General features: G+C 39.3%; 1 protein-coding gene across 3 annotated transcripts in view; it reads left to right on the top strand.

Moving 5' to 3' along the window:
- The window catches only part of LOC147698104 (interleukin-5 receptor subunit alpha-like), a 501,740-nt gene that overhangs the window by 94,688 nt on the left and 389,157 nt on the right, over positions 1–17,895 (top strand). For all 3 annotated transcript variants that reach the window (XM_086934780.1, XM_086934782.1, XM_086934781.1), the window contains exon 2: positions 12,082–12,192. In XM_086934780.1, coding sequence (XP_086790906.1) covers positions 12,099–12,192 — 94 coding nt within the window. In that variant the 5' untranslated portion in view covers positions 12,082–12,098. The remainder of the gene's footprint in view (positions 1–12,081; positions 12,193–17,895) is intronic.

Raw genomic sequence — 17,895 nt, 5'->3', positions numbered from 1 at the left:
ACAGAGCTAAAGGCAGCCTATTGGAATATGATCAATATGAGACGGTTTGCAGCTTCCTCTAGCCACACCCTGTCTAATTTTTTTTTTAAATATCAAACATGAACCCAAATATGAGATGTACTAGGATTTAATTACATCAACACGAGATAGGAAACTATTCCATCAGCTTAGGATGGGAACACTACCTACTAATGCTGTCACCTCTAAGTGGTGTAATTTAAATACAAACACCAGTAATTGCCCCTTTTGTCTGGATAGGATTGAAACAATGGAACATATCTTTTTGTTTGTCCAGCATACAGTAAACCCAGGCACTGCTGGTTGAAACCCATATGCTCTAGCCTGGGCACTAGGTCCAGGAGTGAGGCCTTCAGAATCCTCAAAACATCAGTGGAAGGTCCTACTGTGATTGCTACAGCAAAGTTCCTGGGCTGGGCGTGGGTGATCCGTTGGAGTGAAAGGAGGCATAGGTAAATGTCTATGTTTTGTTTGATACCCATGTTTTTTCAAAATAGCACTATCCACTTTATTGTATAGCTTTGATGCTCCCTAAAAATGTAAGATCGAACGCTGAATGTTAGCCTAGGCCGCCTATCATGGGCGTTTTTTAGAGTCCTTTTTAATTCATTTATTGTTTTAAGTAGAATACTTTTTTAAATTATTCTAATTACTAAGTTTCTTGTTATAGAAACATGATGTATTGTTCTATTTGGTCTCTAAGTTTATTTTGTTTCAACTTTTGTGATTTTTTTATAAATCGAAATAAAGTTTATGAAATGTTTACACTAAACCAAGCATTAGCTTGTCTATAGGTAAAGTTCTATTTCCATGCCAAGTTTGGTATAATTTACACAACACCCATGCTACGAATAACTCACACACAATATGCAATGCTAACGATCTCACCTCTGATGTGACAGATGCGATTCAACATTTCGTAAATAATATTAGAGATGAGTTTACATATCACACTACCCTTAACACTATGGACCAGATGACAATGAATGCAGCATTATTTATTAGTTTGAGCATGTATTGCTAATTAATTACGTTGCACTTCGGGGTGTTGATACTTATTGGTAGATACATTGTGAGGTCATAAGCATTGCATTTAATGTGCGAGATATGGTTTGCATGGCTTCTTTTGAAAATTGTTTTAAAACTGTTTTGAACATTACATATAGGCTATACTGTACTAATTGGGCAAAATTCACACCTGGATTTATAGCAGGCAGGATATTTTGTATTTGTATTTGTATTTGTATGTTGATTTATAGAGCGCGATTGCTGCCCGGGGGCGTCCAAGCGCTAAGAAGCCAACAGAACAAGAGGAGGTAGCCAGGGCGTTATTGAGCAGCATTGAAGAGGAATGTTTTTAGCTGTTTCCTGAATGAGGTAAGATTGGGATTTTTCCTTAGGTGGAGGGGTAGGGTGTTCCATAGCTTGGAGGCGTTGTAGGTGAAAGTCCTACCGCCAGTTCTGGATTTTTTTATTTTGGGAATTGTGGCTGTGAAGGTCTGGTTGGATCGCAGATTCCTAGTGGGAAGGTAGTGTGACACTAGGTTGCGAGTGATGAGAGGGCCCGTTTTCCAGAACGCCTGGTGCGCAATGCATAAGGCTTTGAATTGTGTTCTTTGGGAAATGGGTAGCCAATGCAGTTTTTTCAGTCCATTTTTGACTGATTGACATCGAGGGATCTGAAGCAAAGTGCGCGCGGCACAGTTCTGCACCGTCTGTAGTCTCCGTATCGTGTACTCTGGGGCGGCGAGGTATAGGGCGTTGTTATAATCCAGTCGTGACTGGATAAGGCCCTGAATGGCTACTTGTTTTGCCTCCATTGGTAGAAGATGGAGTACCTTTCTTAGCACTCTGAGGAGGCCGAAGCAGGTGGCTGCCAGTTTGGTGGATTGGGTGCCGAAGGACAGAGATCTGTCTAGCCACACCCCAAGGCTCTTGATGCTGTCCTTTGGGGCCGGAGGGGTACCCAGGCAGGGTGGCCATAGAGTGCTGAGGGAGTTAGGGTTGGCAGGGCCCAGGAGCATAAGCTCTGTCTTGTCTCCATTCATTTTTAATGAGGAGGAGGACATCCAGTCCTTGACTTCCTCTAGGCATTTCCTCAGCCCTCCTTTCGAGGTCTGGTTAGCTTCCTGTGCCAGTGAGACCACTAGCTGAGTGTCGTCAGCATATGAAATGATCTTAATTCCATACTGACGAACAACTTCAGCCAGTGGCCTCATATATATGTTGAAGAGTGCCGGGCTCAGTGAGGAGCCCTGCGGGACTCCACATTTTAATGGTCTGCTGGTAGAGGAAGATGTTCTATCAAATACCCGAAAGGATCTGTCCTGTAAAAAGGATTCAAACCAAGATAAAGCATTGTCCTTTATGCCGATGTTTGCCATGCGGTCCAGCAATATGTCATGGCTGACATCGTGGATAATAAGACCACTTCCAAGAAGACAATTTCGCAAAAAGGGAAGTGAATTAGCTAAACTTTCTAGAAAACAATAGAATTTCAGAGGTAGTGTATTTCGAAAGTACACAGCTTGCCTTCAATTAAACTGTTTTCGAATTTCAATACTCCTTTTGTACCAGATATGGACAAACATGCGGAAGGAAGAGAAGAGCAATTATTTCACGTTAAGACAGATACAGAATTCTTTTTTTGTTGCAAATTTAATTACCCCAATATTTTCATAATTGTCACTTCCCTGTCTGTGCGGCTATAACGTGCAAAACAGACATGCAGTGCATGAAATACTTTTGCAACTGGAGCCAAATACAACAGTAACTCCCTACTCCCAGAAGCAAAAAGATTGCCCTGGTTAAGGCTGTTGTGTGACTGACCTTAAACATCTTCTTATAGCATTAGTTTAATTTAAATCTCTTTGACTGACGACATATGATCTTGAAACTATATTCTGCAAGGAAATGTTTGAACTTCTCCAGCAGAACCATCAGTGTTTAAATCCAAGCCAATACAATGCGCTTATTTGGGTTTCAAAAGTGCCGATTTGTAATGATGAACAACTTACTTCTTTCTAGTTTGCAAAAATGTTTTTTTAACATTAAACATTGTTGTAAATAAAAATATGTTATTAGACATGAAAACTTAATATACACAAACCCATGTTGTAATGAAAAGGAGCAAAATGCCAATTAGATGTTAGCACATGAAGCATACGTCCTTTAATGTCGCCTTCACAATTACATATTAAATAGAATTACAATATAACAATAGATTTTTATAATACAAATACCAATAAGGGCAAAGATGTATCAAGCCGTTTGCAAATCGCAAAGGCCGAAATTTGCAGAATTTCGTCCTTTGCGAACCGCAAACGGTATATTTACATGTTTTGGCATGCAACAAAAATTCGCAAATTAAGGAATCGCAAAAATTTGCGATTCCTTATTTTGCCATAGCATTTAAGGAATCGCAATTTTGCATGTATGTAGCATTTTTCAATTGCGAATGTTGGTTAAGAAATCGCAAATTAACACCAACTTGTAGTTGATGTTAATTTGCAAATTCTTTTAAAAATGCACAATTTGGCATTTTTGAAGGTGGCATGTGACGCACACACATGCCTATAGGGCATGTGTGTGCGCCATATGCACACACATGTACATTTCAGGGGTGCAGCAGGGTGTCCTTGAGACACCCCTGCACCCTTGAAATTATTCTCAAATTGCGATAAGCAAATTGCGAATCGCTTAATTGAGATTAATTTCACAATCATTCCTATTGGCCTCCTGGCCCACAGGAATGAATGGGAAATTATTCCTTTCCCATTCCCATCCTTTTTTATTTCTTGGGTAATGCTTCCATTAGGATTTGGTCCTTTAAGGGGGAGTAGTCTGGCATGGGGGTCTCCCAGAGATATGTGCTCTGAGGGCATGTCGAAGTTGAAGGTATCTGAAAACCTCAGTGTCGGCTGATATATATTTTGTGTACGTAGCTCATCGCAAATAAGCATTTTGCCATCCCCCGAAACGTCCCCCACTTTGGAAATGCCTATTAATTCCCATGATTTAAAACCCAATAAATCATGTACATGTGAAAGTACATTGCTCCAAATTAAAGTAGAGAGATGGGGCAGTATGATTTGCAATTCTCCGTGTGTTTCCCTGACTTATGAATAACTACTATAGTACAGAGATGTTGATCTGGCAGAAGCGTTTGTTCTTCTTCTGCCTCCGTCCACATGTGAAGCAAATGGGGTGCCAATTTTGACGCTAGATGTTTGTATAACTAAATGGGGAGGCCATTAGGTCCCATCGCCTTTCCTGAGTTTAATGATCGTATTGCCTGATCCACTTCGAAGGGCTTGATGTCTGCCTCTAACTAGTCTCGGTTTTCTTCCGATAGGGACAGGCGTTTAATGTCCCTTCAGTCTCCAAGTGTGTGTATCTGCTCTCACAATGAATCTCCTAATTACAAAAACTCCCCTCGCCCTGCTACCCTGCCCGGTGGTATCTAAACTTCTCCCCTTCCCCAACTAGCAAGTTGCCTGTCATCCCTGAAAAGGAAAACATGTTAGGTAATTAACAACTCGGGGGTATCGAGAGTCTGTGCCAGATTGATTCCTCCCCACTCTGTCTGAGCATAGGATGATGTTGTCAGTGCGCTTACAATTATCCTGTTTTGTGCATAACAACCTATAGATCCCCCTTAACATAAAGAACAGAAGCCCCCCTCTCACGGCTGGTCATGCACACCCACCAGTGTTGTCGGTGAGGCAGAAAATAACTTACAGTCCCACTCAGGAAGCCGACCGCTCTCTTCCCCCATCAGAACCCCACCCACTATCAGCCCCGTCTTTGTAATCTCTCAACCGGTTGGCCTCAACCCTTCTCTATGCAGCCCCGCACTCTTCTGGCATCTGGACTGGTGTCTTTTTCCTTCACCTGCCACCCACCAATCTTCCAGCCAGTCCATTGTCAGACTAAAAGAGTCCAAATGTAGGACAAATATCACCCATATGTAGCCCAAGTAATGCCCAGTGACAGAATGTTCCAGCGTGTTCTAAGGTACAACTGGAGCTCTAACAGTCTTACTTATGACAAAAGTATGGAACACCTGAAGCCATCTTGACTGGAATAAAGTGGTAACAATTAAAACATTTAATTTGCAAAGGAACAAAATGAGCAGCTTCATTTTGCCATAGAAATTATGATTAGGGCTGCAGAAAGAAAAATTAGGGCACATTTTGACTTCTCAAATTCTCTTCTATTTCATTAAAAAATTCTAACATGCAAACTGAAACATGCACTTTGAATACCAGCAGCAGACTTCTGTGATGAGCAGAAGCTTTACTACTGTGATCTAATGAGCAACTAGAGTGCTAGCATTCTGAATTCATGGCATATGTGTGACACATCTGAATACCTTCTTGATGGAACCAAAGTAAACAAACTGAAAGTATTGCCTACTGAGGAGACTGTAGTAAATGAGGAAATTAGGAAACTTGATAACAAATAAGTCTCCCAGACATGGGTCCCGTGCTCTCCATTCCACTGGAGCCAAGCGTAGTGTACCGTAATGCGCATATGTCGCGAATGCGCTGGAGCAGGAGTCGCGCACTGGTCTCATACCAATCGCGCATATCACGTAATAATAAATGTATATGATGTAACTGAAAAACACGCAGCCGTCGCACACCGTACGCGGATCCTTCATGACTTTTCCAAAATGGCGGCTAGAATCCGCCCACCCACCGTGATGGGCACGCTTTGGGTGCGCGACTCAGGAAAAAAATTGGATTTTTTTTATAGAAAGTAATATAAATATATCAAAAGAAACAAATAAAACAAAAGAAATGAAACAATATTTCAATTTGATTTAAAAAAATATATTTTTGCAATTTTCAGAATAATATATAATGTTATTTAATGAATAAATTATTTATAAATAAACAGTTAAAAACTGTAGAAAATCAGAACAAAAAATAGGTTTAACTACTATTACACTTACAAATTAGCATTTAAAAAACCTTTGAAATTCACTGAAAAAAACATAGGTTTCAGAGAGGTTATAGTTACAAATTAGCATTTAAAAAACCTTTGAAATTCACTCAAAAAACCATAGGTTTCAGAGACGTTATAATTAGAAATTAGCATTTAAAAAAGCTTTGAAATTCACTCAAAAAACCATAGGTTTCAGAGAGGTTATTGTTAGAAATCAGGATTTAAAAAACCTTAGAAATTCAGAAAAAAAAACATAGGTTTCAAGAGGTGTTATAGTTAGCTGAACATTTCACTTGTACAAAACCATAGAAATTCCTCCGTTATTGTTAGTTCTGCTAACTTTAACTCGCGTGCCCGCAATGACTGCTGATGATGTCACATATTACATCATCCATGACATGGTCAGTGATATCACTGATGATGTCACTAATGGCATCTTAAATGACATCACTGATGACATCATTGATGATATCATCCATGTGACAATCTGATACACCTCATCATACACTAGTATAACCTTTCATCACTTACTGTAAAATACAGCAACACCAGTTACTACATACCCACTCACTGATTCCTAAGTCTACACACACAACTAACCATTCAACAACGGAATCACTTATACATGCAGTCACTAATTAACAGAACACTATCAAATGCGCTTATACACATATATAGATATAGACATTGACTCATCAGCAGTCATCTTAGTCAGTTATGCAGTCATCCTACTCCATCATGAAAAAAAATAATCACACTTACATTTACTCACTTACCCAATTATACACAGAACACCTCATTTATTCAAACACATAGTAACTCATAGTTCATATGTTAAAAAAATCCCCATTATAATTATACAATCATTCATATAGTTACTCTCACAATCACTGACTCTTACATATACTTATTTATGTACACCAATTCTCACATACAATGCCTTTTATTTTTTTACTTTGTTGAAGATGTACAACTAAAACATATATTAGCTCACCAACACACACATAAATACACTCAGTCACCCAAACAACTGTTTCCACATGCACTCGTGAACCTATACACCTAGTCAATCAACCATTCACTCATCTATGCATAGAATTACACACACTCCATCCAACCTCACACAAACTCAGTGTCCCATATAAATACTCACCCAATTAATCAATAACTAATATACACACTCAATTAGTTGGTGACCAACTGATGCAGCATGTTATATAACAACAGAGACAGTGATGCACACATTCACATAGTTTAGTTACTAATCCATGTATTTAGTGAAACACTTTTAATTGCTCACTTAAACAGACAGCCAGACAGCTACTAAATCCTCCATCCAGACCGTTATATATCCACTCAATCTTCAACACAGATTGGCATATATATAATACATATTTAAATTTCAAACTAAACCACATTCACTGAATGATGTCGTCAGTGATGTCATTTGAAATGTCATCAGTAATGTCATCAGTGATGTCACTGACCATGTCATGAATGATGTAATGTGTGACTTCATCAGCAGTGCATTGCAGGCACGCAAGTTATAGTTAGCAGAACTAACTATAACGGAGTAATTTCTATGATTTTGTACGAGTGAAATGTCCAGCTAACTAAAACACACCTGAAACCTATGTTTTTTTCTGTGAATTTCTAAGGTTTTTTAAATGATGATTTTTAACTATAACGTCCCTTAAACCAACGTCTTTTTCAGTGAATTTCAAAGCTTTTTTAAATGCTAATTTCTAACTATAACATCTCTGAAACCTATTTTTTTTCAGTGAATATATACTTACATTTATATTGTAAAGGTATGCATGGTAAGGGCAAAGCGTGTGGCAATGGCATTCCTGGTTTTGTCATTCATCCATCCATTCAGGCCTCGCCTAATTACTTCTCCTGGTCTGTTTTTGGGTCCACAAATCAATCTGCGGAGTCAAATAACAACACTCCTCCTATGGGAAAGAAGACATAATTTTGCCATTATTGGTACTTTCACCTAGTCCTTCTCTACAGGAGTCTGAAAAGACAATCTTTTCTTGGATCATCTTTGTAAACTGCAACTTACCATCTTTTGAGAAAACCCTCTCCCTAAGGGTATGAGTTTTCTGGCATATCATGGATTCCTTTATGCTCATCTACTTTTCTTTCACCTATCATTTATAGATGCCCTTGGGACAGTGCCATTTATTAATCTGACACCTCACCCAGAGCCCTATGTTTCTAGGTTCCCCTCTAATTAGCAGTGATTCCCCATCTAGGGAAAGGCTCATATGAATAGGGGATTAAGTATGGTAATGGACAATCCTCCCATGTGAAGGCCTTTATAGAAATGTAAGTCAGTACTAATCAAGACTTTGTTCAGAAAGAAGGTCCTTCTCAATGGAACCACCCTCCTTCCGCCCACAGCCATCTTGAACATCCATGTCTGTCCTGTCAGCTGCTTCCAGCCTGAGCATTCAATTCCGATGTCAGCAAGGCACTGACCTGGGGGCTACAGTTAAAGGACAAGCCTATTGAGGCTCTTCATTTTCCCCTTCATTAATTCCAAACCACACATTTTTTAAATAACAGAGCATTGGAATGTTAAGAGCTCCATTGAGAACAATGGAGCGACTCTAGGCATATTATGGCTGGTTTAAGCCTTCTTCTCCAGCATTCCAAAGTTTGTCCTTCAGTTTCACCCTTTTTAAATTAGAAAATCCTGCCCCTGGTGGGTGGAATGTTCTGATAGCCTTACAGCCTGGGCCTATAACTCGGGTTCAGGGCCTTTAACAACCTATATAGCCCTCAGCAGTGGGCTATAAGGCTATAATAAAAGAGCGTTAGGCATATCCTACCTGTACCTTACACCATGTTAACAACATTAAAGTGTAATCCCGGTTACAAAATGCTAGAAAATAGTACTATAAAAAAGAAAGCATTGGTGTGTGAAAATGAAATAAAAAACACAAACCTAAATGAGTTTTCCGATATGGTTAAAAGACTTAACTGCTGTAAAAAACTGCACCTAATTCCATTTTTCAGGAAGTATGTACATCAGTGGAGGATGCAAGACAAAACTAAGACCTTGAAAACTGGCTTTGATAGTGATATTGTGTTATCGATGGGCATTAGACAATTTGTTCTTAATGCAACAGATTCAAACAGAAAAATGTTTACTTGAGTAACTGAAACGCCTATTGATTAGTTGGTATAAATTAGATTTGTTGGAAAATCGACTGACAACACAAATCGGGAAAGTCAATCTACACGTCTGAATACAAAAAAGAACAAAATACTCTAAGAGACTAAAACATGGCAAACGTGGTGTAAGTAATGTGGATTTTAAGTAGTCAGATATGAGAAACGGTTCTTAAAAAGGTTTGAAAAGGAAAAATAATTAGAAATGTCTAACAGTGTATAGAATATTTGTTTTTAACAATACATTAACAAAGAGTATCCAATGAATTTAAGGATCAAAAAAGTAAAAGAAACGCTAGATTATAATGACCCTGTTGTGAATAGTTCTCCCTTACGTATTGTTGTGAAGTATTCATTTAGAATTACTGTATTGTATCGTATGTCCATAAAATAGAAAAGTTGTTAAATGGGTTAGCCGCATAGGAACTAAATCAAAGAAAGACTTTGAGTGTTTTCCATATGAAGGCATGTGAAAGAACTTTAGCATACTTTTAACATGTTTTATCTATACAAAGGAGGCTGTGCAAGGACAAGGGTGACAAAAATGTACTGCTGAGTAACCACTTACATCGTAATGACTTACTGGATGTAATTCATAACAAAAGAAGACGCAGGGGTTTCAATGTATGAAAGCAAAAATCCTGGTTAAATAATAAAACTGTTTTATTTTTTATTCTTGATTTTAAAAAAAACATGAATTCCACATAAAAGTACAATTAAACCGCAAGAGTAATCAGTATCATAACATGTATTAATGCTAGAACAAACACCACAAGGCAACTCAAATGCTAAGAAGTAGTTAGGTATTCATCATATTTGTAAGCTGTTTCCCAGTATTTATAACAGCCCTATCTACATTTGGAATTTTACCTGCATCTGTGGCACGAGGTAGGAGACTCACACAGGTAAGCATACAAACAAAGGTAAAGAAAGATGAAGGAATAAAGAGAGGCAATGTGATACATCAATATTCATTAAATAATATATCATGCTGTTTGGGATTACCGTCCTAATTCTAGCAAATCTTGCAACATACACTCACATAAGTGACCATTTTTCTGTGAAAGCTTCTGACGTGATGCTTATGGATACATACCTGTAATTAATTCATTCATATTTGGGATCTTGTTGCCTTTCCATATCCTTAAAATGATCCTCTTGCTTTCCATAACAATCGCAGGTTTTACATTTTCGAGTGTGTCCAGTCCATCATCAAAATTTAGGATACTTATTTGCAAATTGTCATGTGATTTCTCTTCAAATGAGAGTTACCCTCTTGTAGTCATAAAACATGTAACAAAAGAGAGACAAAATTATTACAAGCCCAACATGTTACGGTCAGATGGACACAGGGGCGTAATTATAAAGAAGCAACAACATTTGGTGTTAGCCTCCTTGGCTCAACGGCACGCTCCATCATTTCTGAAACATAGGTCTGCACCGCATTTACAACAATATAGTGCAACCTTGCGTTTCTCCCTGCGCTGGTGCTTAATTTAGCTGCCTAGCGCCAACGTAAGCTCCCTTGCACCATAGTACAAGGGTGCCTGCATTGTAGGGAATGATTGTTTATTTGCAGGAAGGTGTCCCATCCTGCAGATAAACAATCTTAAAGGGCGATTTGTAACTTCTATGTGTACTGCTTCCTGCAGCACACATAGAAGTTGGAACTCGTCATTTTTAAAATGATTGTTTATGTGCAGGAAGGGATACCTTCCTGCACATAAACAATCATGCATGGCATTTTGCTGTTTTTATGTGTGTTGCACAATGCAGCACACAAAAAAACAGCAAAAATTAGGAGAAAAAAAGCATTTCTCATCTTAGTGCCCTGGTAAGACCAGGTTTTCCCTGGTCTTAGGTTTGGTGCTACCCCATATTTACTCGACCCTTGTAAATGTGTGGTAGCTTCAAAATTAATGGGTGTCATGGTGGAACGTGCACCGCAACACCCATTGCCCACCAATTTCATGCTAAGTATAGCGTGAAAGAGTGCCTCATTTACAAGGCAGCATTAATCCATGTTAAGTGGCTTAACACTGCCTTGTAAAAAAGGCAAAGCCTGTATCACCAACACAACATCAAAAAAGGGGCGTCCTGGTGGCGATAGGGGCTTGTAGATGCCCCCCCCCCCGTTTGTCCAATATTTGTGAGAGTATTGCTTTGTTCCATGAATGTTAGTCCAAGTCAATTGAACTCATGTTCTTCAAGCACCTCATTTCATGAAAAAAATTCTGCTATTTGATCATCAATTTCCAAATTTCAGGCATTCTTTAGAGACTCTGCGGGAATATCTACACATTGCAGTAGAATTAGGATATTATTTCAGACAATCAGAGAAGTCAACTACTTATACTGTCCCCTATGTGATTTACTTGGAAGACTCAAGTCTTTAGTAGGTAGTTGTCAAGACCTAAGCAATAAGGTGTGTAAATGGACCTTGCCAAACCACATCTCTTTAACTCTAACCTACATTGCTTAGCCTGATTTTGCAATATTTGTTTGCAATTATCTATTCATACAATTGTCAATTGCAGCCTTTTTGTTCATTTTTTGCCCTTATGTTTTATCACGTGTGCTTTGCCATTATCGTTTTATATATGCTCTGCCCTTATATTATCATGCGCATTTTTAAAGTTAATCCTACTTTGAACACCTTTAAAACGTGTTTCTTTTTTGATTAAGGACAGTTATCTTTATGTATGGAAATGAAGAGATGCCTGACTTTATCCAACCCTGTCAGAGCCAAAGCTTGCTTTAGGATATGTTATTTAATTACAATGTGCCCAACCAAGCACCTCATTCACTGACAGACGAGAAAGAGCTCTAGACCTTTTTAGGCTCAATAGCATGGCAATATTGTACAAGCTATGACACAGACAGACATGTTTTAGTAGATTAACATGTGTTTTGCCTTCGTACAAACAGAAACCACGTCTGGCATCATGACCACTTTCGAAGGGACTCCATTGCTCATTCTAGGAGTGACCTTATGCAAACTCGTCAGTTCAGCTCAGCCATCGTCTGAAAATAGACAATGTAAGTAATTTAATAACTCATCTCACGGATTACCTCTCCTGGATTTCTTGCTGGGTATATTGTCCTCATAACAAAATATTTGCATAATTCAAAATCACGTCCAAATTCACACAAGCGGCAAATTGATCGTTGCTGGATCTAAAAAAAAAGATAAAATAGAATACAGCAAAATCACCTTTATGTACATTTGACAGTTTTAGAGTGCTGCATTGCTCTCTAGAAACGTTTTTAGTTTATCAATACATAAATATATACTTTGGAGTAGATACGTTTAAAAAAATATATATTCTTCTTGTACCGCACTGGGTACAAGTCATGGGAGTAAGGCGTATCTGGCACATTAATCTTATTCATTATAAATGTGGTAATGAGGATATAGTAATTGGTATCTGACAACAGATTTTTCAAAGATGGGACATGTTTTTTGCAAGCCCCTGTATAAAAGGAGACAAAATCTTCAATCTTGCAAGACCTGTGGGAGTAAATTAAGGGAATCATTTCATGAACTTTGAATGTTTATGTTGAGTGAATCAATGAGGGCCAAACGCATGTTGGTATTTAATGAAGAAGGAAGAAAAGGCAAGTGGGTAAAGTGAGTAGTGTGGCAGTATAAAGAACCACGGCAGCAGTTGTAGAGGGAAGTAGATTTAGAAATGCAGAGAGAAACACAGAAGGGGGTCAAGAGAGCGTGGGCATAAAGAAAGACATTGTCAACTCCAAATGTGAATAAGAAGAAACTTTTGTAGATTTTTGACTTTGTAGTCAGTGTGTCCCAGAATACATAGTGCAGGGAAAATGAAAATGGGAAATTTGCAAACTTAGAAAGGACTCATACACTTGGATGTCTATGTCCTTTAGCCCTCATTAGAAATGGTCCAGTCAAATAGGGAAGATACTAACACACACTTACCAAAAGTTATGCTGCACCTTGAAACAGGCAATGGAGGCCATTATTAGGATTCCTGCTGGAATTAATTATAACATTATTAAATCAACATTAACACATTGATTTCTGCACGTGGTTCCTGAATTCCAGGCTTTCGTCCGGGCATGGTTGTATGTCAGAATGTTTTGGTTGGAAGTATTAGTTGACATCAACAGATTTTCCCCAAATAGAGTTCATAAATATATACTGCCAATTATAGAAAATGTACACCCTCAATGTGGTGCAGTAATCCTGCACCATCTATAATCCCATTTTGGCCCACAAAATAATGTTTTGGTTAAAATGGGAATGCTAGACCATTCCTAGTAAGTTTTCCTCCATGCAATGGATGGTACTACGAGGCATCCCGGTGCACACTATGTGGATTTTGATAATCACCTAACAAATAATGTGCATGTTGAAAAATGGCAAATTTGATGCTGAATACATGCTGTGACATACGATTATGATGCCATAGGTGATGTAGCGTAAGCATTTAAGATGGACTTGCGTTGATTCATGTGTTAAATGCATCCTTCGTGTAGGTGTAAATGGTGAGAAGGGGCGAATTGTAAGTATGGTAACGCATAGTGGTAGAAACAATATTGAATTGAGGGCAACAGCATAGTTGGTCAACGTTTAGCAATATTTTTTTGTTTTAGTTTATTTACGGATTCCTAAGCTGGATAAAGTATAAAGCACAATCAGTGACGTAGTGTTCTGTTATGCAAGACGTTTGCCTGGCTCAGTTATATGTGAGCAGACAATGCAGAACATTATGGAAGCCAGAGAGAGAAAGAGAATTTGGTGACAAACAACAATATAATATATACTTAGATTCCTAATTCTCACTCCTCCAAGTGGTCTTCACTTAATTAGCACGCTAAACCCTCCCTCAGAATTGTAAGCCTTATTGGGCCTTAGGAATGGGTAGCAAACTTATAAAGTATTTCCCCCCATCTACGTCCTCCTCATCCCAGTCCTAACATAATGAAGCAATACTGACGCTAACAGGAAGTTTCACCACATCATAAGACCGAAGGGCTCTTTTGGGTAAGCTTGTTATATGTCTATACCTATATAAACACTCTTTCCCAACCCTCGTCAATCCCTGTATTTTGTTTCCTTTACTTCAATGCTCAAGGTAAGCTACGCTGTTTGAGATATTTTACCTGTGCATTTTGTTTTGTACCTGTTTTCTGCTATTGTTGGATGCAGTAGTTATTGGGGTGCCCTGGCCGTTGATGCACTCCACTTCAATGTGCTGGGACAAGGAGCACCTTTTCAGCATCATGGTCGAACCGTTTGGAAGCCGTGCAGGGGTAAGTCAGCGCACGTCTGCACGCGGATTAGACTTTGGGAGGAATCACTGTTCCTGTGCAGTGGGCTCTTGTATCTGAAAGGCCCTCATTGCTGAGCAACTATAAAAAAAAAAAAAGGGAGGACGCTGCCTTAGCCCATTGCTTCCCTGTTTTTGATATGGAGGGCAAAAAGGCACCGAAAAAGCAGCATAATACTGAGCAGCAAAATAATAATGAAGAGGTGGTCCTACAGATCTCCTGCATAGATAGCAAGTCCCTTACAAAGGAGGCTGTTGATTCTTCACTTGCTGAGGCCAGAACAAAGCGCTCTAAGGCCCAGCAGCATGATCCTGAAGGGGATCAAAAAGGCAAATACCCAGTTGCAAAATCTCTTGGTGCACATTGAGATACACTAGTGTCTGAGGCAAAGACCCAACAGGATGCAGGTGTTTCCTCTCAGTATACCAGAGAAGAAGCAGATGACTTGCCTGTCCATGAAGTAGTTAAGAACACTTTGTATAGAGAATAGAAAGACTCGGATAAAGCATACATTCCCTGTATTCTAAGCAGAAGATACTTAATCAAAGACTTTGAGAGGAATTTCCACAGACACCCAGGGTAAACACCATTCTGGCTTTAATGGCTTTTATATTTAACTTTGCATCATAAGACTCTCACAAAAATAATCCATAAAAATATAAATCCACCCAAAAATGCAAAATAAAATTCCAAAGAAGTGTTTAATGGAAACTATCCAAAAGATTAAAATATAAAATCATGTCCTTGAAAAAACAAAAAAATTAAGGAAATTAAAAATAACAGTGGTTAAAAAAGTATCCACATCTTTTTTTCTTGAAGAAAAAAGCATCCAAAAAAGGCATTTCCAATGACTCAAAGGAGAAGCCTGTAAAAGGAACACAGAACACCCACCCACAGTACACACACACCCATAAACATGATAAGACAACATACAATTTAAAAAACTCATGCCGAAGCAATAAATAAGTTACAAACTAAATAAATCTTGAACTACAATACATTGAGGCCTATTGCATTCAACTATCATAGCCACAACACAACTTCAACACTAGCGAAGCAAAATAATAAATACCACTAACCTAAACTAACTAAACACATTCTATAACCAACCCCCACACCACTGAAGCCCTAAAAATAATTAAAAAAGAATCTTCCTTACACAGAGAACAGGGACAGGAAATCACGACTGATGGGATTCAGGAACAGTAAAAAATAATGAAGATACATTACAAAAGCTGTAAAAGAATGGCCACTGAATTAACATTAAAAATGATAAACCCAATAGAAAATAATAAAAAAGGAAACGCATTGTTTCTATTTTTTTTATTTCATGTGAAAATATTGTAAAAAATAAAAAAAGCTAAATAAAGTGAATAATGTAAAAATATATTAAAAGGAACTATAAAAAATTACAAATAAAATATTGCAATTTTGATATATGTAAAATATGTCTGAATATACAATGTAAACAACAAATTGAATGCATGCGAAAGCAAAAACTACATATGTGAAAACATTATATAAAAATATACATGTTTGAAAAACTATAAAAATTTAAAATGTTAAACATATATGTGAAAAAATGCAGATGCAATACTCAGGATTACCTGCCTAGATACATGTTCTGTCATCATCAAGTCATGGGCCTAGCAGAGTAAGCAGGCTGTGACACTATTGCTCGTCTTCATCAAGACAGAGCCACTCCATTCATTGAGAAGAAGTGATGGGTGACTCCGACGTAAGAAGTCTTAAGGGGGTGCCCCCTGGATTGAGCTGGATCGGACGATGCCATGGACACTATGTCCTTTTGAGGTAGTGCAATGCAATGCGTATGGGGGCCATACCATCAGACTGCCTGGGAGTTGGTGGAGAAAGTGGTCTGGGAAGAAGCCTCCTGCAATGGTCCGTGGCATGACTATCTGGCGCGAGGGCGCCTCTGGAGCAGTGCCAGGGGTCAGGTGCCTGCTGTAGACTTCCAGGAGCTTCCCGTTTCTGAATGATGGGACCTCGTATCTCGCCTGCTTGGTGTGTCTGGTGGCCACCTGGCTGCTTGTCCTGCCTACCAGGGGCCCTTTGGCCAGGGACACAAGTGGGCTGGTGCCACATTTCACCTTGTGGCACCTGTGACACTCGGACTGGACGTATAACTCGGGAGGACTCTGATTGTGACTGACCAGGTGGCCCACCCACCTCAAACTGCCACGAAGTTCCACTGTACTTGTTTTCCCAGACAGGGTGCATCTGAACTCCTGCCTCCTGTAGTGGTGACCATTACTGGATATTGGCTCCAGATCTGGAGCTTCTGTGACAACCCGAAACAGGTGATAGCCAGAGCCATCGACACACACAGCACAAAGGACAAGAAGTCATTGTTCCTTCCTTTATATACTATGGTCTGGGGTACTTCCCAGTTGTAACACCATGCCATTGACAAAACATAAACCACGCACTAGGCTGAGGTGAGGTATACCTATTTAGAGCCATTGCTATGAGAACTTACCACCTGGTATCATTGCATGCCCAAACTAAAATAGACAAATTTACCTCCCCGCTGTTGGACAATCCTAAACTTGCAGGTGCTCTGACACTACAGCTACATCCTTTGGACCCATCTTCCACTAACGCTATACTCAAAGCAATACTGTCATCCAGAATAGCATTGGAGACCAGAATATGGGAAGCAGGAGCAAATGCAATCCTATTGTGACAGTGCTTGTGAAATGTGGTAGACTGAGGCTCTGAAACAGGAAGTCACTTATCCAAACTTCTGGATGCAGCCACTGAACTGAAGTCCATTGTTTCCAACTCAAGCTGACCTCCAGGATGCTTGTGGGTCGGGTGGAAGACACAAACAACATGGCTAGAACAAATAATCTTCATTTTATCAGTTTTCTGGAAGAAGTAAAAGGGCCCTCCCTTGGAAAATTCTTCGAAACTTGGATTTCATTGTGGATGCCAAATGATAAACTAGCACCCTGTTTCATTCAGGAAAGTGTCCATAAGTCGCTAACACAGCACCTGCCACTGGGTTCCCCCCAGCCACTCATTGCCAGGGTCCTCAGCCATATAGATTGAGATGAGATCCTTAATGGTGCCAGGTTGGTGGGTTACCTCTTCTTTCGAACAATGTGCATCGTCACCATTCCGGACTACACCCGCCTGGTCCAGTAGCAAAGGAATTCCTTCAAAGCAGTAAAACAGAAACTGCGAGCATTAAACCCTATGAACTTGCTCATATTTCAGGTCAGACTCAATAATTCACGCTTGTTCTTCTTTGATTCTCCAGAGGAAGCCTGAGACCTGGTGGCAGAGAAGAAAACCCTGAAGTGCCACTCCCTTGTCCCCATGGGAAAAGAGGTCAGGGTTACTGGTGGTGTAGAACATGCTGGACCTGGTGAACTTCAAAAGAATAGATACTCGCACCAGTGGAAGGAACCC

This window comes from Lissotriton vulgaris, chromosome 8 (genome assembly GCF_964263255.1).
Source record: "Lissotriton vulgaris chromosome 8, aLisVul1.2, whole genome shotgun sequence".
Lineage (NCBI taxonomy): Eukaryota > Metazoa > Chordata > Amphibia > Caudata > Salamandridae > Lissotriton > Lissotriton vulgaris.
This window is presented reverse-complemented; position numbering and strand designations above follow the sequence as displayed.